This window comes from Barbus barbus (genome assembly GCF_936440315.1).
Source record: "Barbus barbus genome assembly, chromosome: 28".
In the NCBI taxonomy this organism is placed as follows: domain Eukaryota; kingdom Metazoa; phylum Chordata; class Actinopteri; order Cypriniformes; family Cyprinidae; genus Barbus; species Barbus barbus.
Window position 1 is genome coordinate 20480098 of NC_136756.1, and position 25180 is coordinate 20505277.

The 25180-nt window shown below is 36.7% G+C and overlaps 2 protein-coding genes across 2 annotated transcripts; one reads left to right on the forward strand and one right to left on the reverse strand.

Moving 5' to 3' along the window:
- Positions 1 to 58: 58 nt before the first annotated feature.
- On the reverse strand, positions 59 to 9641 carry znf692 (zinc finger protein 692). Its single transcript, XM_079382387.1, has 12 exons — positions 9350 to 9641; positions 8573 to 8760; positions 8182 to 8213; positions 4080 to 4580; positions 3932 to 4001; positions 3772 to 3849; positions 3583 to 3693; positions 3444 to 3494; positions 2335 to 2413; positions 2010 to 2124; positions 996 to 1095; positions 59 to 815 (listed from the first exon to the last, which is right to left on the reverse strand). The coding sequence occupies exons 2-12, from the start codon at positions 8737 to 8739 to the stop codon at positions 533 to 535; spliced, it is 1587 nt and encodes a 528-aa protein (XP_079238513.1). The 5' UTR covers positions 8740 to 8760; positions 9350 to 9641; the 3' UTR covers positions 59 to 532.
- A 556-nt stretch (positions 9642 to 10197) lies between these two features.
- LOC306847940 (leupaxin-like) lies at positions 10198 to 15433 on the forward strand. The gene is made up of 9 exons (XM_079382193.1): positions 10198 to 10268; positions 11155 to 11279; positions 11831 to 11883; positions 12019 to 12118; positions 12303 to 12572; positions 12661 to 12834; positions 14510 to 14591; positions 14741 to 14889; positions 15092 to 15433. The coding sequence occupies exons 1-9, from the start codon at positions 10256 to 10258 to the stop codon at positions 15356 to 15358; spliced, it is 1233 nt and encodes a 410-aa protein (XP_079238319.1). The 5' UTR covers positions 10198 to 10255; the 3' UTR covers positions 15359 to 15433.
- Positions 15434 to 25180: the final 9747 nt, after the last annotated feature.

Here is a 25180-nt window from a genome sequence, read left to right on the forward strand (position 1 = left end):
TCTGATAACGACGATTTATGCATTTGCACAGGAAAAAAAGAAATAAAAATGCAATAATAAAAGAGCAAAAATGTGTTTTTTATATTTTTTAAAAGCAGCACACAATTCCATCACAAAAAAATATAATAATTGAAATGACACAATGTCACAATCTATTTGCAAAATAATATGTGCTAAAAATTTAAAAGCAGTTTCAACAAATTGACAATTAATGGGTACTGACCATATTACTGAAGGACTTATAGTTACCCATGAGCAATGTGTGATACAAGTTAATGACAAATTTAATAATGATAAATTATTATTAATAATACACCGACCTGATTTAGGTCATTAATACAGCCTCTGCATGATGGCAAAACAAGACCTATTTATATTTTAAAAACCACCAAAAACGAATTAATGTCTCAGATATGCATCACGTGGCAATTTCTCAGCTTTTTTATTAAAACCAATTAGCGACACAGCATTTGCTCAAGGTCAAGGATGCACACATTGTTACATATTTAATCAAAACACTACAAAACAAATGTTATTCTACAGCGGTGAGATTCTTGGAAGCAGAAGGGGAAGATCTGCTCTGCCCCGAGGGATGCGGGAGTGGGTCAGAGGGAGGAAGGGGAAGAGTCACTTCTGGAGTGGGTGTATTATAGTCTGGGTGGCTTTTGCTACGGTGAGCCGTGACATTGTCTCTCTTTTCAAAGCGGCGACCGCAAATCTCACAGGGGAACTGGTAGGTGCTCTCAGCATTGTGCTTTCGCATGTGCCAATTCAGAGAGGCTTTCTGCCGACAGGTAAAGCCACACACCTCACACCTGAGAAAGAGAGACGGGGTGGGTTAGATCCGGAGCTGAAAATTGTAGTAGCAAAGCCTTGAGCAATACAGTTGTTCTGTTAAATATTGATGGGATGTTCATGTAAAAATTAGTTTGGGAGCTACGCAAGCTTTGGTGTAAACAAAGGGCCTAGACACGTGTGTGTGGTGAAACTCATACTGCAGCGGTTTCTCTCCGGTGTGTATCCTGCGGTGGATGATCAGGTTACTGCTGGTTCGGAACGCCCGGGCACAGAACTCACAGATATAGTCTCTCTGATCTCACACACACACAAAGAATCAACCACAGCATGAAAAACACAAAGCCCTACAATTTGCTGTACTTAATCAGTGGCTTTGCTTCCAGATACAGATTTTACATCGGACAACAAAATTAACAATATTCCAACAATTACAACAATATTAATAGTATTAATGTTATATTAAATAAAAATATCATTTGATTATTTGTTTTTGAGGACTTTTTTTGGAACAAATTTATATTAAGTGTCTCTACCTACGATGTGCTAACATTTAAAATAATAATTTGATACAATGTGCTTATTTTGTATGTACATGTTTTTATATTGTAATATTTCAAAATACCATAAGGTAATTAATTTCTGTAATTACATTTAAGTACACTGTTGACCCTACCACTACTCTTCAACCAACTCTTAAAGCTAACCATATCACCAAACCTGCCCCTAACCTTACCCGTATTCCACCTCAATAGCAGTAAAAAACACTAAAAACAACTTATTTTGTATTAAAGTGCATATAGTAGTAGTAAAATACACCTAATAAAATGTTGACCATTTTTTTTTTTTTCACCATTTTGGCATCTCTTTAATCTTCTACCAAATTAACTGAATGAAATATAGATGAATTTGTGTCAAAATACAGTAGAGTCTGATTAGATACCCAGCCTTTGGTAGTAACAACAAAAGACATGGTAAGTGTTTTCTTCTCACTTTTAAAAGTTATTAAACCTTTTTATTAAACCGTTATTAAAGTTTTTTTTTATCATACTCAGCATGACAACCACTGGATTAGAAGAATTTAATTACCATATTCTTTTTGTAAAATAATATTGAGATACTGTCTGGGCATATCAATGCATGCTCATACATATAGTGCCTGTCCAGAAGTACAAATTTATCACAAATATCATTCAGACGGACTAAAAACTCACTACTATGTAACTTCTCATGCTCCTTCAGATGCTTCTTAAAGTTGAATGACTTGTTGCAGGTGGGGTGCGAGCAAATGAAGGTCTTCTGCTGGAGATGTTGGTACTTGACGTGATGCTGTGGAGAAGAACAGATTGTGAGATGCTTTGCCATCCTGTCACATAAAACCTTGCAGTCATCATATTTCTAAATTAAATAAAGTAAATTTCTTACGGATCAGTGCAGAATAATGGAAATTAGAGTTCTACTTTCTCAGAGTTGTTTTAATCCAGTTATTACTGATTAATGAATGTGTCATGGACATATCAATACTGACTCAGCACTCACATTTAGATATTGCCGACTGGAGAAAATCTTATCGCAGCCTTCAAACTCGCAAGGCAAAATGACTTTGGATGTTGATTTTCTGTAAACACAGAGATAAGTATCATCTAATTATGACATTGAACATATGATACAACAGGACATTCAAAATAAAACCATGGAAATGTAACCAAATACACAAATAAATCACTGTTATAATATTTAAAAGACACATAACTATCTATACATTTTATATAGAGATATAAAATACTATATAAATGTTTTTAAATGTATAGGTTTGCAAAAAACAAAAAAAAAATTATATATGTGGCATGCGAAAAATCCTGTTTTCCTGATGTTCCTGAAGGAAACACGATGCATTAAGAGCCGGGGGTGAAAACTTTTGAACAGGATGAAGATGTCCAAATTTTTCTTATTTTGTTGAAATATCATATTTTTCCATTTAGTACTGCCCTTCTGACGCGACAGAAGATACTTGCATGTTTCCTGGAAGACAAATGAAGTACAATTTACCTTGATCTTCAAATTCAAAAAGTTTTCACCCCCGGCTCTTAATGCATCGTGTTTCCTTCTGGAGCATCAGTGAATGTTTGAACCTTTTTTAATTGTTGTGTTTGAGTCCCTCAATCATCCTCAGCGTGAAAAGGTGGATCTCAAAATCATACAGTTACTGCTGGAAAGGGTTCAAATATGCAAAAGATGCTGGAAAACTGAAGATTCTGCAGGACCTGGAGGGCTTTTCTGAAGAACAGTGCTCAGTTGAACTGTTCAGAACAAACAAGGGACTCATGAACAACCATCACAAAACAAAAAAACAGTCGTAGATCATCCAGGTAACCACACACAGTATTAAGAACCAAGGGTTCCCAAACTTTTGAATGTGGTTATTTGAATAATTTCAGCTATTTTTTTGTCTTGTGGACTATATGTAAACATCTTTTATGGAAAATATCTTACTCAGGACAGTACTAAATAAAAAATAACATGCATTTTGTATGATCTCTCTTATTTTGGTAAAATTATCCACATTTTCACAGATTCTGCAAGGGGTTCCCAAACTTTCGATCCCCACTGTATATATATATATATCTTGGTAAAATTAAATAACAAACCGTTTTCTTTTACCACCAATCTGGGACACGTCATCTTTCAGTAACTGTGGCCTGGAGAGAAAAATGTAGAGAATTTTAGGGTTTCATTTCAACTTATTGGGAATCAAAATACAGAAATATGTGCTGTTAGACAAATCACCTGATATTCTTAAGAGTTCCTGCCTTTTTGTTGGCATTGTGTGTCTCAGGAGGATCTGCTCTACTCTGGGTCCCTCTGTTGGTTAAATTCAGCACTGAAACTTCCTCATTGCTAGGGGACAGAGAGTTAGTTTAACTTGTGTCTTTTTCAGTCATTTAGTGTGTCAGTACAAATGAATAGAACACATACATATCAGTGGGACTTTGGTTTTCAATTGATACTCTTGCAGGTCCATCTCCTGTCAGCTCATCACTGTCTGCTGGAGATCTGACAATCAGAAAACAAACAAAGAGACTTAAAACAGAAAAATTAAATACAGCTAAACAACCAAATATGAAAAGATATATACCCATGTTCTGAATGTAAAAAGTCAACAGCCACATCATTTCCTTCCTGTGTCCCAGGAGTCATTGTAACACCTTAACACATGGTTGTAGTTAGTCCTTAAATAACAAAAACAGCATATTTATTTGAGAAAAATACTTAAAAACAGTAACCTGCATTCTTGTTTTCGCTAAACATTTCAGACTTTGTCTTGTGTTTCTGTTCTGTATCATTTGTGGTAACTTCAGCATTTTGTTGTTGTTGTTGTCTGGTTTTTAATCTAGTCACCACTTCTTGTCTTTCTATGTCTGTGTCTGGCTCCTTCAGCCGCCTTCTGCCTCGTTGCTTGAGTTTCTTTGGGGTAGATGCAGTTCTACCACCTTGATTTTTCGATCTCATTACCTTCTTAAGAGGAGACCACAAAAAAAGATGTCCATTTTCACAGGTGTATTTGAGACACAAGTCCACCTCAGATGAGTCTTTGGACTCAGTTTCAGCTTCTCTTGTCCCTGCTTCATGAGAGCTCTGATCTCGCTCAGTTGTTTTTTTGACTGTGGCAGAATGCAGGACAGGGGGAAGAGGGCACGTCTGTCCATGGTTGTGGACCATCAGGATGAGTTCCTGCAAAGACTCCTTGGTAGTTAACAAAGTGCTCGTCTCTCCTTTCCCATCACCTAAAGAAGCCCAATGTATAACCAGAGTAGACATTTAACATATATATATACAGTGCCCTACAAAAGTATTGGAACAGTAAAGACAAAATTGCTCTGTTGGCTGTGGAGTCAAGACATTTACAAATATGATTAAAAGATGAATATGAGACAAAACTACAGAATGTCACATTTTATTATTGAGTGATTCAACACATACATGTTTTACCAGCTAAGAAGTTCAGCACTTTTAGAGTTTCATCCCCCTATCTGATGTGAGCATATGTATTGGAACAGTTGCCTCACAGGTCTTTGTGATCAGCTGTGTCCTGTTGCATTAATTCTTCAGATATTAAAAGCAGGGAATGTGTTGTATCAGTTATATCCATTACTTCTGTATTCTGAATCTTGCATTCGATGATGACACACACAAACCAGGATGAAGATGAGGGAGCTGACTTTGAGAGAAAGCAAGCAATTTGGATGCTAAAAGAAAAGAGGAAGTCAGTTAGAGCTAAAGCAAAAACAAAGGGCATGGAGAAATCAAGAGTTTGGAAACCACCAGCAACACCAGCAACCAACAACGACCTGATCGGCTGAGAAAACAACAGTAGTTGATGACTGACAAATCATAAAAGCTGTGAAAATGAACCCTAAAAGACGTGTCTGTAAAATCAGCAACAACTTCCAGAAAGCTGGGGTGATGCTCTGACAATCTACTGTCCTCAGGAGACTTTGACACAGAATTACAGATGCTACACAGCAAGATGCAAACCTCTGATAGGCACCAAAAATAGAAAGGCAAGATTAGAGTTTGCAAAAAAAGCACAAAGGTGAGCCAGAAGGGTTTTGGAACTGTGTTTATGGACTGATGAGACAAAGATAAACCTTTATCTAAGTGATGGGAAAGCAAAAATGTGGAGAAAAAAAGGGAACTGCAAATGATCCCAAGCATACAGCCTCATCTGTAAAGCATGGTGGAGGTGGTGTCATGGCATGAGCATGCATGGCTGTCTCTGGAACAGGCCCTCTCAACTTTACTGATGACTTAATGTATGATGACAGTAGCAGAATGAATTTGGAAGGGTACAAAACTATATTGCCTACCAATATTCAAGAAAATGCCACAAGATTCATTGGGAAGTGCTTCATATTGCATCAGGACAATGACCCAAAACACCCTGCCAGTTCAGTGAAGGAATTTATAAGGGCAAAGAAATGGAAAGTCTTAGATTGCCCAAGTCAATCTCCAGATTTAAATCCAATTGAACATGAATTTCACCAGCTGAAGAGGAGAGTAAAGGCAGAAACTCCCCAAAACAAACAACAATTGGAATTGGCTGCATTAAAGGCTGGGAAAAGTATTTCAAAGGATGAGACCAAGAGTCTGGTGATGTCTATGGGTCACAGACTCACTGCTACGATTGTGCGCAAGGGATCTGCAACTAAATAATAGCTTTTAATCTTTTATATCTGCCTTATGTTGAACTGTCCCAATACTTATGCTCACATCAATGAGTGGGATGAACTCTAAAAGTGCTGTTCTTTTTATTTGGTAAAACATGTATGTGTTGAAACTACTGATACTAATAATAAAATGTGACATTCTGTAGTTTTGTCTCATATTCATCTTTTAATCATATTTGTAAATGTCTTGACTCCACAGCCAACAGAGCAATTTTTTCTTTACTGTTTCAATACTTATACAGTGCCCCCCCCCCCCCGTTAAAACATAACATGTGGTTTATCACACCTGAGTTCAGTTTCTCTAGCCACACCCAGGCCTGATTACTGCCACACCTGTTCGCAATCAAGAAATCACTTAAATAGGACCTGCCTGACAAAGTGAAGTAGACCAAAAGATCCTCAAAAGCTACACATCATGTTGAGATCTATCAGTCTGGAAAAGGTTATAAAGCCATTTCTAAAGCTTTGGGACTCCAGCGAACCACAGTGAGAGCCATTATCCACAAACGGCGAAAACATGGAACAGTGGTGAACCTTCCCAGGACTGGCCGGCCGACCAAAATTATCCCAAGAGCGCAGCGACGACTCATCCAAGAGGTCACAAAAGACCCCACAACAACATCTAAAGAACTGCAGGCCTCACTTGCCTCAGTTAAGGTCAGTGTTCATGACTTCACCATAAGAAAGAGACTGGGCAAAAATGGCCTGCATGGCAGAGTTCCAAGACGAAAACCGCTGCTGAGCAAAAAGAACATAAAGGCTCGTCTCAGTTTTGCCAGAAAACATCTCGATAATCCCCAAGACTTTTGGGAAAATACTCTGTGGACTGACGAGACAAAAGTTGAACTTTTTGGAAGGTGTGTGTCCCATTACATCTGGCGTAAAAGTAACACAGCATTTCAGAAAAAGAACATCATACCAACAGTAAAATATGGTGGTGGTAGTGTGATGGTCTGGGGCTGTTTTGCTGTGATAAATGGAACCATGAATTCAGCTGTCTACCAAAAAATCCTGAAGAACAATGTCCGGTCATCTGTTCTTGACCTCAAGCTGAAGCGAACTTGGGTTCTGCAGCAGGACAATGATCCAAAACACACCAGCAAATCCACCTCTGAATGGCTGAAGAAAAACAAAATGAAGACTTTGGAGTGGCCTAGTCAAAGTCCTGACCTGAATCCTATTGAGATGCTGTGGCATGACCTTAAAAAGGCGGTTCGAAAACCGTCCAATGTGGCTGAATTACAACAATTCTGCCAAGATGAGTGGGCCAGAATTCCTCCACAGTGCTGTAACAGACTCATTGCAAGTTATCGCAAACGCTTGATTGCAGTTGTTGCTGCTAAGGGTGGCCCAACTAGTTATTAGGTTTAGGGGGCAAGCACTTTTTCACACAGGGCCATGTGGGTTTGGATTTTGTTTTCATTCAACTTCATTCAAAAACTGCATGTTGTGTTTACTTGTGTTATCTTTGATTAATATTTAAATTTGTTTGATGATCTGAAACATTAAAGTGTGACAAACATGCAAAAAAAATAAATCAGGATGGGGGCCAACACCTTTTCACACCACTATATATATATATATATATACACACACACACAACAAATGCACTGAGCAACCAACAGTTTTTGTGACTGTAGCAGATTAACAAGGCCAAAAACACTGCAAAAAATCATTTTCTTAAGGCCTGTTCACACCAAAGACAATAACTATAAAGTTTTAATAACGGTTCTAATTCTGTGAGAATAGGGAAGTCTACACTACAGTCATAACGATAATGACACAGAGGAACAATATCACTTTCAGAATGATATTTTCCAGTTGATCAGAATCTAGCCGACTTTAAAGAGCTTCAGCGTTTAAAGCAGCAGACAACATAACTGCATTGTGCGCTTAAACAACTTCAATGTGCACTGGTGTGGACACTAATACATTTATCATTGTAGTTATCCTCATACTATAGTTATCATTTTTGGTGTCAGCGGGTCTTTCCTTGGCCTTGTCTTTACAAAACATGTTTTATTTACTTATGAAATACTCTATGAAATCATAGAGATTAATATACTTGATAAATGATAAAGTATTATAGAATAAATTATGTCAAGACTTGTCTTTTTGTTGGTGAGCTATGCCTTTAAGGAGGGAATCTGTGGTTTACCTGAGCACTTGATACAAACTCTTGAAGCATAGCTGCAAAACATAAAGCAAATGTCATTGTCAGTTAGACCACATTTTATCAACCGTATAACGCTTCACACACCACCAAAAGACCTGGCTGTCAGCCAAACCTGAATATATTTAGAACTCCATAAACCACAAGATCATCTGTGCTTTTCTGCCTACACTTTCTTTTAAGCTCACTCATAATTCCTCTTTTCCCTGTATGATTTGGAGCTGGATCAGAACAACTGGAAAAAATCTTCAAAGCCAGAATCAACAACTGCAGATGCAATTCAACAGGAATTTTAGAGTGCACATCCAATGAACTGTCATCTAGTGGGTCTAAGGGTAACTGTATCACTCTGCAGAACAGGATGACAGTATTATACCTCTCCAGCAGATGCTGAGCGAGCTCTGAGTGAAGAGAGAAGCCCAGTTTCTCTTTGAGCTGACCCCAGCTCTGCAGACACGAGCCCAGCCGCACGCGAGACTTACTCCTGCGGGCATCCAGCTCCCTGCGCCGCTGACTGCGCTGAGTGTCTTTAGAGGATGACATTACACTTCCACTCAATCGACACTGAAAATGGAGAGAGAAATCAGGTGAAGATGATGAGAGGTTTGTATGTTCGTTGCTGTAGTACAAATGTGAACTAAAATCATCAGTCAGATGAATAAATCGTTTAAAAAATTACAATCATTGGTTTCCAAAATGTCATATTTGCAATAATATCAATCGTAAAGGTATTTTAAAAGCACTGTAATTGTCTTATTTACAATTACAGCTCAACTGCATAATTAAAGGACTCCCAAATTAATTTATTAATATTAATTAATAATGACTACTGTAAAATCATTTAATTTGGGGTAAATTTGCAGCTTTGTCAATCATTTAGACATAGTTTATGTATTTTATTTTTCATAGAAAATGAATAGAATATAAAACAGTTCCTATAAAACGTAACTGATATTGACTATTATGTTCTGAAACAATAAGTGTTTTGTTGGGAAACACAAACACACAGATTTTAAACTTTTCAGGCTATATTTTGTACTTTTCATGGAAAGTGCCACCAGCAGCTGCTCTCACGCCTCATTTTATGTATATGCTTAATAATATGCCTTAAGCTGATAATTTATAAGTAGCAGGAAAGAAACCACTCACATACCTTAAATAAGACTCGCTCAGGGTATAGTGTTTGCGGGGCCCACTTGCTCAAACTGTTGCCCTTTTAAGGGGGACCCGCTCAGTTGATCAACTCAGTCTATCGCTAAACTCGATATAAAAACGATAAAAAAAATCTCGCGATGAAAGAGATGCTAAACAGAAAATTATGAATATTGGCTGAATTCATCTTCTCAATGCTATTATGTGAAATATGTCATCAGTTCCAGAGTATTATGTCAAGCGAGCTGCAGAAACAGAAAGCAAATCGGAAGTTTCCTGTCCCAGAAGTCTTCGCGGCACAGCTAGGATCTATGGGAAATGTAGTGCGAAAACAAACATCTGTGCGATATTATCATTTTATATGATCATCCAGCGTTTTAAGCATTAAACGACCTGATCTAGGTCATTTCTAAGAAGTATAACTGCACAAACAAAATATCAGAATGTATTAATATGAATATTATTGATTACATTTCTTAAGAAAACCACCTTAATACACTGTGTGTCTAGATTTCAATAGCCTATACTTTACACATGTAACATTTTCAATAATTTTCTGAAATATAGACTAAATACACTTGGTTTTGTAATACCACTACATTTATTACTACGTCAACTAGGCTAATAATAGTAATACAATTAAAGTGTTTGAATAAATGGGTACACACTCTCATCCAATTTCTAGGGCCCACACAGCCACTAAAAACATTAAACGTTGCAAAAATACAACAGGGTGACAGACATAATATAAGGAGTGTAACGACGAGAACTCAAAAAGGAAGCAACATCAGTTTCACATGGGAGATTGGGCTCAACTCACAGCTGCATGTATCAGATCACCCTACCACACCACACATGCTCACTAGGAACACGCAACGCACACTCTCATCTCACACCCCAGACCACAATGTACGAACTCGGTGAGTAAATGTCATTGTATATGTCATAAAGGATATGTCATTCTAACATTAATTTGTAATCCAAAGACTGTTTATTTTCTATCGTTTTACTACAATTCTCTGCAGAGTCTCATTAAGACTGTGACCTATAAATGCATGGTATTTGTGGTATGAGAATTTTTCTGTGACTGTTTCATTGGTTTACTCATATTAGACTAAAACACTCATCAGCATGCCACACATTTCAATGAGACCAGTGCATTATCAGTGAAAAGCTGTGATATTTTAGAAAATAGACAAAACACATTAATGAATCGACAGAGATGCTGTTGAACCAAACAACAGGGTTTGGTCCCTAACAGGATGTAACAGGTTTGAATACAGATTTGTGTACCCAGGCCATTCTAAGAGAGAGTTTGAAGTGTTGTCATCCAAATAAATAATACATATAAATAAATTTTTTAACTTTGGTATGCAAAGGATTTATTTTTCTTCTCTGCATGTGAGAAGCAATGACTCCTGCATGTCACTCTTAAGAATAAATTGATGTTCTTGTGAAGGATTTTTTTTAAGCTCCCATTTTTCTTGGTATTTTGACAGAAGTGAGTCAGATAACCCATGGCTATATTTCTATTTTTCTATGTCAGCAAAAAAGTGTGGCAAAAGTTTGAAATTCATGTGTTTGTTATTTTACGTTCTGCATCCGTTGCGATGAACCTTTTCACTTCCTCAGGAAATGACACAGAGATTGCTAACGTACAGGGGCTTTCCTTTAGTTCAGTCATAACCATCAATACTTCAGTGTAGTATTTTATTATTATTTTTTTTTTGGTTTGTGTATGTGTCAAAGTTTGTGTTCAGTGTCACTGTCAGTACAGGTGTTTGATGTGTGAATTTGATATTGCAGACATGCTTTTAGAGGAGTTGGCTCAGAACTCCACCCAGACTTCAAATGTTCCTGCACCCATTCCACCCAAAACTCTCCAACTGGGAGCCTCGGTTAAAAGTAACAACACAGCTCAGCTTGAACAAGTAATTACATTTCAGGCCAATTCATTTTCAAACTGAATTTAAACAAGAATTTGAAAAGCATTACAATTTTGAAAACTTTCAAAAACAGTTTGGGGCTGGTAAGATTGGTATCTTATGCTCATATTATTACAATTTTATATAACTATTTGAATATATTTGGAAGTATAAGTTATTTTTGTGACAACAAAGCTGAATTTTCAACATCAATTATTCCTGTCTTCAGTGTCACATGATCTTTCAGAAATCATTCTAGAATGCTGATTTGGTTCTTCTTATCATCAATGCTGAAAACAGTTGTGCTGCCTCTAACCATGATGCATTTTTTCATTATTCTTTGATGAATCGAAAGCATTTATTTGATAAAAATAATTTTTAACATTATTTTTCTATCACTTTGGATCAATCTAATGCATCCTTGCTGAATTAAAATATGAACTTCTTTAAAAAAAATTACATCTTATTTATTATGACCCCAAACTTTGAACTATTAAATATCTACAGTATTTAGTCCCAAACTGAGCCATTCTAATGTCTTTCTCCTCCCGTTACAGACTGAATCCTCTGGATTTGTTGCTGGTCCAGGAAACACATGTAATCCCTACAGGTATATCCATCTCCCTCCAAAATCTGGAGTAGAAAGAGCCTGTCTGTTGATGTATCTTATTTATAAAATAGCTTTTGGCGTACATGGTGTCCTTGGAGGTTCAGCAGTTCAATAAGAAGAAGATTCTTTTTCTAGTGTGGTTCCAGTCCCTGTGGAGGCCGGAGTGATGAGTCCCGGCACAGCTACACGAGAGCTCGACTCCATCATGAATGAGCTGCTAGGGCTAGGCCTGGAGGTGAGTGAAACATGAGGTGGACATCAGTTCATGCATCAGCTGCTGTATGTTAAATCACTATTGCACAGTAGGAGTATCACCAGAAGAGGGCAGTATAACCATATTCAGTCTCCTAATTTATGCCCCCTTGTCGATTACAGAAAGAAAAGTCATTAAAATTGTCCAAAAATGCTTTATTTTGTAGGTTTCAGAACCAGTTCCCACATCAAACCCACCTCCACTGGCTCACAAATCAATGAAAGACAAAAAAGCAGAGGAAACTAAAGAAAGTGATAGTGGAAAGCAAAATGAGGCTAAGAAACCACTGCATCCTCCTCTGTCAAAGAAAATATCCAAGAATGTGGATGCTATAGACGACTTGCTGGGCTCTCTCAGCTCAGACATGGAGAAAATGGGGGTCCAGACAGCTGCTAAAGGCCACTGTGCTTCTTGTGGCAAGTGTATAGCTGGGAAGGTACTACCAAGACCCAGACAACAAATCTGCAAATTACTAATCATTTTTCTGTACTAACAAACATGTCATCCTGTATTCGAAACTACAGATGATCACAGCTCTGGGTCAGGTGTGGCACCCAGAACACTTTGTGTGCACAGCATGCAGCGAGGAACTGGGCACATCTGGTTTCTTTGAGAGAGACGGCAAGCCGTACTGTGAGAAAGACTACCAGAACTCCTTCTCCCCTCGCTGCGCTTACTGCAAGGGTCCTATTACTCAGGTGACCTGCCATATCTGTCTCTATTTACCCTCTGAAAGCTCCTTGTTAGAATTTCCTCAGGCATGTTAACTGAAAATTGGACAAGTTATGACTCTGAATTATTACAGATTATACATTATAGTAAACCGAATTATGAATTATTATAGTATTATAAGTAAACAAAATTAATTAATAACCTAAATGTTGAACAATGACTTTATTTCCAGCTTATGCGTGAAGAACATCTTACCACCTGTTCCTGGGTGGATAGGAAGCCACTACTATATATATATATATATACATACACACACACACACACACACACACACACACACACACATATATACATATACATATACATATACACACACATAGTTTTGGGAGCTCATTTCAGTTAATCTCCTATCCTGAAAAGTCTGTTTTGCAGGATTGATTAAAAATGAGCTCCTAAAATTTACTGCCAGATTCTGGAAGAAAAATTCTTCAAACAGTGGCACAAGAGGATGTGATGCTTGTCCTTCAAGAGTCACTCTCAACTTATCTGTCTATAAAAAAAACAGTCTTCATGTATTTCACAACACTTCAGTATGTTATTCTCATTAAGTGAGGGCCATTTTAAAGAATTTTGTTGCCCAAGCAAAGTCTCTGAGAAGCTGACACATTCCACTTCTGGAAACTCCAGGATGCAGTTCTGGAAAATGATGGCGCTGGAGACTAAATGGTTCCTGATGCTTTCTCACCTAATTCTTCACATTCATTTTTAATTCTTTTGCAGTTTACATGTCTTTTCTTCTCCACCTGTTTTTTTCTGACCGTGCTGACCCAATGAGCATTCCGCTGCCCAATGGTCATGCCTTAACTTTGCTAATTCTACTATTGCATTAGTATTGCATCCTTCTCATGGGCATTTAATCAGTTTTATACTTTTATTCAATCTCTTTTTTGGCTCATTTTGTCTATAAAAGAAAATCTGCGTAATCATTCTGCACACCTGAAATAAGGAGTTTTTGACTTTCAGCTTTCATGAACAAATATATATCACTTATAAATGATTAAATACAAAATCAATAGTAATTATTAAAATTGATGTGGTTTGGAATTGGTAAAATGTTCTTGGAAAAATATGACCAGAATATCAACTTGCCTAATAATTCTGCACACACGATATATATATATAAAATAAAATATAAATTAAAATAATAAAAAATAATATATAAATTTATATTATATATTATAAATGTTATTTTTTTTATTATAAAAAAGAATATTAATTATATATACCCACTTTTTATTTAAAAAAAATCATAATATTAATTTATACATTATTTTTTATTATTTTATTAATTTAGATTTGAATATTAATTTATATATATATATATATATATCATAATATTAATTTATATATTATTTTAATTTATATTTTAATATTAATTTATATATATATTTATTAAATAAATATTATTATATTTTTCCCCTGTTGTATACGACTCATTTTTGGACCTCCACCCACCAGTTGAGAACTACTGCTCTAGACACAACTATTAAACAAATTAGAGTCTATATTTGAATTTAAATAGCAATAAAATGCAAAACTAACTTAAATAAATACATAAATGTGGAATGTGATTTTCACTTCACAAACAAATGAATTATTCTAGGCAATCAAGCAGGTGATCCTTTACTGTGTTTTGCACAGAACATTCTAACAGCGATGGATCAAACATGGCACCCAGAACATTTTTTCTGCAGCCACTGTGGAGATCTATTTGGACCTGATGGTGAGACAACTGCAGATTTATCAATTAAACTAAAACAATTTATCATCACATGAATGCCAAGAACATCCACACTTACATTCTGTGAGTCAGCAGATCTAGTCGTCATTTGAGAAATGACCGTTTGTACTAAATGAATCTGTCTTTTCCAGGGTTTATGGAGAGAGATGGTAAACCATATTGCTCTAGGGATTTCTACCGCCTCTTTGCACCCAAATGCTCCGGCTGTGGAGAGCCAGTGAAGGAGAACTATCTGTCTGTAGCCAATGGAACCTGGCACCCTGACTGCTTTGTCTGTACGGTGAGTGAATTAGTGGCGTTGAAGGCTGGAATGCAATGCAGTCATGTGACTCACTCCTTATAAATAAGGAATATGGAGTCAGTCAGTCTGTACTATTGTGTGAGCTTCAAAGGTAAATTCTTCACCTGCCTAATCTATACCTCCAGAATATTCTTCTTCATTAAACGTTTCTTTAAGGCCCTCTTTCTGCATCTCTCTCCAGGACTGCCTGAAGCCTTTTACAGACGGTTGCTTCCTGGAGTTGAACGGTCGGCCCCTCTGTTCTCTGCACTATCACTCCAGACAGGGCACTCTGTGTGGGACCTGCGGAGAGCCCATCTCGGGTCGCTGCATCGCTGCTCTGGACCGCAAGTTTCACCCTGAACACTTTGTGTGTGCGTTCTGCCTTCGGCAACTGAGTCAGGGAGTGTTTAAGGAACAGGCAGGGAAGCCATACTGTTCAGTTTGTCATACGAAACTCTTTGTGTGAAAAACGTGATGTTTCTCAAGCAAAATCAAGGTTTTAAAGCAGTGATTCTCAACCTTTTTAAAGCCCCCCCCCCCAAATAATCTAAAATATACAAATAGATATAAAATAAACAAGTTAATATACTAATATATTAGAAAATATATTAAATTAATTAACCAGGATTCATTTTGTGATTCCAGGAGTGTTAAAACCTGTATTTTCTTCAATAAAAACTATATTTAGTGAGGGAAAATAAACAAATAAAAATGTGACACTAGTTTCTTTTTTAGCATTTCAATTAAGATTATTTTAACATATTAGTTTTTTTTTACTAAGTCACCCTGTGGCCCCCTGAGGCCCCATAGTGGGCCCCGACTCCCTGATTGAGAACCACTGATTTAGAAAGAAATTGGGTGGAAGGAGTGATACATACTTCTATTTTGTTTCATGGAAAAAAATAAAAACCTTTTAGAGAATGCAAGACAGTGTAAACTGTACTCAGAAAACATCTTAAAAATGTACTCTATATTCTTTTACAAAGTAAACTATAGCAATATGTTAAATGTCTTTATTTAATTATATCATCCCGTCACATCAATGAAGCTGTTGTAATACATGTTGAACAAAACAAAAATGTTTGTTAAAGATCTGAAATGTTCATAAAATTAAAAAAAGGGATTCATTGTCTTTTACTCAAGTAGACTATGACATGAATTTAATTTTGCTCTCATAGCATAACAAAACAAACATACATCGCCGCAGGTCTTTGAGGAGATTTCTGGGTCTTGTAAATGCTATTGATGTACTATTATTTCAATAAGGTTTCAGTGTCTAAGAAGACTCAAGAGCCTAATGAACTTGTGTTTTCATAGCCCATGCATTACATTGACATCATGGAGACATTTTCTGTAAACATTCAAAAAGGGTTAAAATAACACAGACCACCATTTTCTTGCTTGAAAATACATGAACTCTACAGAAGCCTGTTGATTTTGTTGTGTGCATGACAAAGTCACATGAGGAAACATCACTATACAGTAGGTATGGCTCAAGATCCCTTGATTTGTCAGTTCACTGCACTGTTACTCAAGGTTCAGCCAGGCAGTAACTTAAGGACGTGCCTTCTCATCTTCAAAGAATGCTCTTTGATGGTAAGAGATGACAGCTGCTTTTTGGGAGGATGGGTCAAAGATCAAGATGTTTATCACACCATAACAGTCATGAACCACAGAACAACCCACAGTGAGTGGACAAACACTCCTACAGTATATGGTGAAGTTAGGAAATCTAGTGTTTGCTTACCATAAATGACACAAATTCAATTAAATGCTTTCACTATAACAATACTATTATGCCATACTGTAACTGACAAGAAAGCACTCCTTTTATGTTTTAATGCCAGGGATCCCCATGACAATCCCCTGTGGCAACCCCTATCTCAAATATATATATTGATTTTTTATTGATTTAAATATATATATTGATAAGTTAATTTAAATGTATAAAGTTTTAAGTCGTATTAATTAGAAGTTGTATTAAAGTTTGTATAACAACTTTTAAAGGTGCCATAGAATGCATTGATACAATATTTTAAACCGTTCTCTGATATCTACATAGAAGGTATTTGGCTTAGGTAAGGGCAAAAATTCTCCAGAAATGAAAAAAGCTCTGAATATCTTCCTCTCATAAATATAAATTGGGAAAGAGCAAGAGAGAGAAGGGAAGAGGAACACAGAAGGCAGTGGTTGGGAAGACGTGTAAGCGTTGGGTTTATAAATCATGCTGTCATCACTGCATTAGAACTCTCTTTTCTGGTTTATGCAGACTGGATTAAAATACGTTGCTGTCACAAAACAACAGAAGCTGATCTCTTTCATATTCTCTTGCTCCCTCTTCTCTGTTTACAGTCCCTTTGTTCAAATAACTGCTAATCTAGCTCTAATATAGAGCTTCCTGAATGGGGTTTCTGGTTGGAACCACACTGCATTCCACCTGAATTGTACTATTTGGGTCCATTTGATTTCTTTCCTTCTGACTTCTGGTCCTGTGGTACACAGCTGCTGGGGGGGTGGGGGGTGGGGGGGGGGGTTCTAAATGTGGTTGCTACACTATGTGGCTAATAGGGTGTATTTATTTTTCTCAGTTGGATATGCATATACTCCATCCTCCTGCTTAAAATACTTTTTTTTGTCAGAGACAGGATAGAGCTCAAATAGGTTGGAATTTAGCATGACAGTATGAGCACACATTGAGCTCTGAGTACATATTACTAGACTAATACAGTTGGATAACTAAAACAACCAGCCACACAGTATTGGTTCCCATTTTTTATGGACAAAAATTTAATGGAAGTCAATAAAAACCGAAATTGTTTGGTTGCCAAAATTTGGAAGAAAGTAAGTCATTTCATTTTTGGGTAAACTATTCCTTTTACTGCTCCAATCAGTTCAGTCAAATTCGCCAAAAAGAATCTTTCAATGCAATTTGATAATCCGGTACATTAAAAATAATTGGGTCTCTAAGCAGATCTCGATTTCTTTGTGAGTAAGCCATCAAATCCTTTATTTAAACAATTCGTCCCAAAAACACTGATTCAGGAATGAAACAAGTGAATGTCTTTATAAGTAAGTCATTGATTCATTTACTCAACCTAGTTGTTTCAAATACCATTCATTCAGGAACAAAACTCTGCTGCTTTGTTTGTAAATATTTGCATTGGCAGAGGCAAATTAGATACAATACCTGGCAATTTTGTGTATAAAATGTAAATTACTCAACATTAACCTCTTTTATCTTGAACTGTTGTTTAAAAGCAATAATCATCCAGCTTGCTTCAACAATATGAGAGAATTATTGGGAGCAATGGTGTTTAGTACCTTTAAAGCCATAGGGAATGAAACAGGAGCACTTAACCTCGTTAAAGCGGCAGAAATAAAAGGCCTGTCAATAAGTGTTGGCGTGGCAGGAGTCAGGTGACATTTACAGCTGTAGGGCTGAAGGAGGCCGGTGGATGAATTGGCCCATGGATCCTATAGGGAGGGTAAATAGAGGGGAGTTGTTCTGAAACACTACCCTCACCTGAATCAGACCTTGGCCTCTCTGTCACCCCACCAATCCACAAAGCCACGACATGGGTCACCAAGCACCGTAAATACTGCCCAACCTGGCAACCCTGAGACCACACTCCCATAATAAACAATGAAGCCAATAAGTGTCCAGTAAGTCACTGCCAGACAAGCCAGTGAGTGTGTAACCCCATGAACAAAACCACATTCAACGGTCTCAGACTCCTTATAAAGGATTGGAAAGATGAATGTGGACCGCTGGATGCCAAAATGATTAACTGTATACAATACTTAATAAAACCAATGATGTCAAATGTAACTTAATCTATTTATGGAGCAAACGTGAAATGCAGGAGTGTCAGCAAAGCGGAGTTTTATTGATTTATTTGCCATGTCTTCCATCACCAACATGGAGACACGTAGTAACATTTATTCTTATCTGATCCAGATGGTTGCCAGTGCTAAGTTAGATGTTAGAGAGACCACAGAAAAACTGCATTTAGAAATATATGAGGCAGTGATGTAATGCAATTAAAAAAGCCAAACATAATTAACTACACTTGAATTCATTAGAAAAATTAAACTTGACCGAAGGGATAATAAATATCAGAACTAAGTCAAAAAAACTATTTTTTTAAAGAGTCATAGAATCAATAATTGAAATTAAACTAGAAACTGTTAATATACTAGAAACTATTTGTATAAAAATAATCATATAAAATATTATGATTGCATAATATATAAATAAAATAATTAATAATGAATGTTTTCTTCTCGTACACCTCATACAGGAAAAATTCAGTGAGAATTACTGACCCCTGACAAAATTTGTGAACTGTACTTCAGTTGAAGCTTTCCATTTCCACGGCAAATCCTGAATTAGTACCATCTCCAAAAATAAAATGAAAAATACTTCATATGTAATGATGTTTTTAGCTTAAAGGTTAAAGCTAGGTAAAGCTTTACAGAGCACAAAGTTCAAGTCTGTGTATTGAAGTAACTGCCCTCTAAAGAGTGTTTTTTAAACGAAGACAAGAAGTGACAACTTCAACACGCCCTAATTGCATCCTGGTGACACAGAGCCCATATATTAATTAGACAAGCTCATTCAAAGCCGTAGGAAACGGGCTGCATTACCTCCGCTGCTACCCATATTTGGTTTGGCCCACAGCCAGCCTAGCGCAGGTATCACATCAGATTAATGACTAGCTTCTCTGTACAGAGGACTTCCTGTAGTGCATAGCTGAGGCTCCCTGTGCCAGGCAGCTTTTTTTTTCCTCTTTATCATTTGATCTGTGGTTTCACGCTCTCTTTCCTTCAGCTTCTGAGTTATGGCCACTAATTCCTTCGCTCAAGTAAGGACTCATGGTTTAAACGAGAATGCAACAAGCTGTTTGCATCGCTAAATAATGACTGTTTTCAAACAGGTGCCCAAGAATCCATTAATTTGAAGAATTTTATTAAAGGGATAGTCCACCTAAAAATTAAAATTCTGTCATCATTTACTCTCCCCTCATGTCGATCCAAACCTGTATTACTTTTGTGTGGAACACAAAATAATGCATTTTGAAGAATGATGGCAACCAAATGGTTTTGGGTCCCATTGACTTCCATAGAATAGACAAAATTATTATGGGATTCAATGGGACCCAAAAATTGTTGGTTACCAAAATTCTTCAAAACATCTTTTGTTTGGGTGGACTGTCCTTTAATATATGTTTTTATCATTTGTGGGCCCTCTGAAATGTGACTCATGTGTGCAGTAAGTCACCAACGGAACTCGAAAAAGAAAACACTGCCTCATAAAAAGAAAGGTAACTATGGAGACAGCAGCGATCGGAGGCAACCTGGGAGAGCTTCAAATCAACCTCAGACCGCAATCCTCCCACACACTAAATCCTCCCCCTCATCTGATACTCCTCCTCCTCCCCTGAACCTGAAAAGTGCAGCAGTAGCTTCATGAAGGTCTGATTTACTGTCGTTCAGAGGCTGCTGAGGGTGGTCAGTTCCACGCTCTGCTGACCCCCTGAGAGCTGTGGAAGTGTGAAGGCTGTGACAGAGAGCTCTCTCGGGCGATACTTACCCCAGCGCTGATGGTAAAACAAATGTTGACATTTGTCATCTACAGGACCTGATGCACTATAAATTTGATGGTTTGTTGTGTAAAACTACAGTCTCCAAATGTAAATTTGCTTCCTAGAGTCAAAACTTCTTACAGTCATACATTTAAATGTAAATTACATAATATAGCAAGATCAATACCTTTTTGGCTTACTAAACTCATTATATCATTAAAAACACAAACACAAAACTAAATTACACAATAACATTATGCAAATAACTTTACTTGAATGGCAAAAAGGACTGACGGTTTGTTTTACAAAATCAGATTACTTATATATACTACACTGATAAAAATGTTTCTGTGGTGAAGTAAATACAAATGTAATTTCAACATGAAAAAGTTAGTTTAGGCAATAATATGCTTACTGTCAACTCTAAACTATCCTATCACAATAAAGGGAAAAAATACCAAAAAATAAATCAGAAAAAAAAGTTAATTCTATATTAGTACTCAATTCAAGCTTGTAGAAATTAAAATGTAAATATCAACGTATATAAAATTAAGTAAAACCTACTCAACGTTTCTTACTCGAGGCTCATTTCACCCCTCTATTAATATAGCTGTTATTTATCTTGTTAAAAAAGATAAAGTTCTGACTTCCTGTTAGCTTTCTTTGATAGGGACTGATGTTAAATTATATGCTAAAGTACTATCTCGTCGTCTAGAGAAATTTATGAATAGACTATTTCATCATGACCAAACAGGATTCATTAAATCTCGCTCAGTTTTGGATAATTTACGCAGATTATATCATATTATTAATTCAAATAATAGTTTATCCTCCCTGTGTGCAGTATTATCTCTATATGCGATGAAAGCTTTCGACCAGCTAGAATGGAATTATTTATGGGCGGTTCTACAGCATCTGGGTCTGGGATCGAGTTTCATAAATATGATAAAAGTTCTGTATGCCAATCCAGCAGCCACTGTTCTCACAGGTGCTGTTCGCTCTAACCCATTCTTTATACATCGAGGTACTCGTCAGGGTTGCCCACTTTCTCCTCTGTTATTTGCCCTATCCTTGGGACCCTTAGCTCAAGCGGTCCAACAATTTGAAACTATTTCTCCCATAACTATACAGAATACTCATCATCGTATTTCTTTGTTTGCTGATGATATCTTATTGTTTTTGAAGAAGCCGTCACATTCTATTCCTCGTGTTGAATTTATTGGACCATTTTGGATTAAAATTAATTGGAGTAAGTCATGTTTACTTCCCCTCAATTCTAAAATTGATTCCATGTCCCTTTCTATATCTATTCCATTGGTTCAAAACTTTAAGTACTTGGGGATAGATGTTTCTCCTTCCCTGCAGGAAATGGTCTCAAAAAACTATAATGGTATTCTAGCCAAAGTATCCTCAGATTTGGAAAATTGGTCTCGTTTTCCTACTTCTTTTCAGGCCCGTATATCGGTGATTAAAATGAATGTTCTCCCATGTATTAATTTCTTTTCTTCCATGATTCCTCTCGCTCCACCGGTTGGCTACTGGAATAAACTAATGCACGTGTTTCACGGTATGCATGGTATGGGAAACGTCCTCGTATTAAATTGACTACAACGATGTAGATTACATGGAGGTCTTTCTTTCCCTAATTTTAGACTGTATGCTCAAGCCTCTTCCCTTCTGCCCTTTAGCAGTTTGGTTTGATCCTGACGCTTCTGTGTCTTGGAGAGCAATTGAGGAATCTATTGTTTATCTGTATAAATTGAAGCATCTTGTTTTTTTGGGAGTTCCGCTTAGGCAGTGTAAATCTCGGTTTGGTCCTATTGTAACCCATCTCCTCTCCACATGGAGGGATGTTGAAAGATGTTCACAACTAGTTACAAAATGGCATAGGCATTCGCCTATTTTCCACAATAATAACCTTTTGTCAGGCAGCACTGCATTTCATTGTCCGCAATTGACTCATAGTAAAGTAAACACTCTGGGAGATATCTATGTTGATAGTGGTTTAAAATCCTTCCAGAATCTTAAAACTCAATATAATCTGCCAGGCACCTCCTTTTTTATGTATTTGCGCATTAGATCGGCCCTACGGGCGTATGGGGTGCCTTGGAACTCTCAACTGCCTGTTCACCCTTTGCACAAACTAATCCTTCCTTCTGAGGAATCTCCCTCCTCTGCTTCAGTCATCTATCTCTTTCTACTTGAGCATTCATACAAACCTTACAACTCTATTATACAATTCTATTACAACTGTTTGGGCTAAGGATCTTAATGAGGCTGTGCATGTTTTATTTTCCGATCAGGTATGGGGTATGTTTAAATTGTCTTCTAAAAACCCTAATCACCAAATGATTCATTGGAAATTGCTGCATAGGGTTTACTTGACTCCAATGAAACGTTTTTATATGAATCTGTCATCCTCTCCTAAGTGTAACCTCTGTTCCCAAGGAGTTTTAGGCATGTTTTTGCATTTCTTTTGGGAGTGCCCCTCTCTCTCACCTTTTTGGACTCAGCTCTCACAGGACCTATCATATTTGTTGGGTACTGAGATATGTTTGACTCGGCGCCATTTTGTCATGAATGACTTTTGGGACTTCATCTTGTCTGTCCAACAAAGATCTTAGCTGCTCTCACAGCAGCAAAAAAATTGCTAGTCAACCGTTGGAATCCTCCTCACACATTGGACAGAAGAACCTGGACTGTGTATTTGTTGGACATTATCTCAGAGGAACTCTTTACTTCTCGTAATGTGAAAACTGCAAATTCATGGCATTCAGCTTTTAATGTTGTGTCTTCTTTTCTAAAATCTTTGTAAAAATTATTTTATTGTTATTTGTTTAGCTATTAATATTAATTAATGTGTTTATTATTATTATTTTATGCTATTTCATTATTTTTATTTTCTAAGTCTACCAAGGTGTGGGATGGGTTGTTGTGGGTTTTAAATTTGTACAGTTGCCTTTTATTTTGTGCTACTTTTCCAAGGAAAAAAACACAATAAACAGTTAACAAAAAAAAACCTACTCAACTTTTCTGATACTGGTGTTCACATCATGCATTGGGGCATGAATAATTAATTAGGTTGATTTTTTTTTGCTGTTTTCCAGCTGTATTTAGTAAAGGGAAAGGGAAGTGGTGTGTGGCCAAGTATGGTGATCCATACTCAGAATTTGTGCTCTGCATTTACCCCATCCAAGTGCACACACACAGTAGTTGGGGGTTCAGTGCCTTGCTCAAGGGTCTCACCTCAGTCATGGTATTGAGGGTGGAGAGAGTGCTGGTTTTATCAGTGCTTTTGTTGTTAGGTTTAGTAACTTGCAATTTTAGTACATCTGGAGTTCATTTTCTACTCAAAATAACACATTCTCAGAAATGATCCACAGAATGTTGAGTACCAATATTGAAGTCTCTGTGTTCAGGTGATTGCCGCATTACTAATTATGTAGATATGGTGTCTGCATGATATCTATTGTATTATTTACTTAGATGTTTCTGAGTAAAACATACACTTTAAAAGCATGGTTTTATTCAGTGCTATATTGAGTGAAGTCAAAGTATTGCCAGTTGAGCTCTGACTAAGTAAAAATTACACAAACTTTGGTAACACTTTATTTCGATAGTCCACTTTAGACATTCTACTAACAGTAAGTAACTTTGCAACTACATGTCAACTAGCAGTCATTAGAGTATTAGTAGACTGTCTGCTTAATATCTTCTAACTTCATTCTGATGGGTCCAGAACACACAACATACTGACTATTAGAAACTTACTACCCTACTGAGAGTTAGTAGACATGTAGTTGCAAATTAATGAGAATTAGTCGACATGTAGTTGACATGTAGTTACAAAGTTACTTATAGTTAGTAGAATGTCTAAAGTGGACTATCGAAATAAAGTGTAACCCAAACGTTTAATGGCCAAGCTAAAGTTACTTATTTCATTGTTAATTTTACTTAACTTAGGTAAGTACATTTGACTGAAATTGAATATAATTATGTAACATTTACTCACTTTCTTTATGAATGTTAAGTCCGATTGTATGTAGATTTTATTTGACAATAACAGATAAATTGAACAGAGCAGTAAAATTTTGTAAATTTTGATACTTGATTTCATCAAGTAAATCCTACATGTAATTTTTTTTTCAGTGTACTATTTAAAAGTTTGGGGTCTGATTTGTTTTGTTTTTTGAAGGAAAGCAATTCATAATTTTATTCAAGCAAGGATGCATTCAATTTATCAAAAGTGACAGTAAACCCATTTCTAATGTTACAAAAGAGGTACCCCTTAAAAATATTAATTAAAAATAGGTGTATGGCTCTCCTACTTGCAGTGGTATTATGTTTCAGCATAAACTGTATTTTTTGGAGGGACAGCACCTTCCACACTACGTAAGGGAGTTCAGACATTATTGAGAGATTTGCCTCTTTGAGGAGTGGTTAACCACATGAGAACTTAGTTGATCGGTCTCTGTGTGTGTAGCTTTGAAACAAGGGTCTTACCAGATGATAAATCACAGGCTCTGTCAGGAGAGACTTGAGCCTGGGGGTCTGTCTGGCCCCTGTCATGGAAAACACTAAGAGTCCCTCTCTGACACACACATACACATTTATAAACACCCACACAGACAAGCTTATTAATGTGAATAGCAGAGGAATCTGTGCTAATCTAATCTAATTAACCATGTGCAAAATCCCCTGAA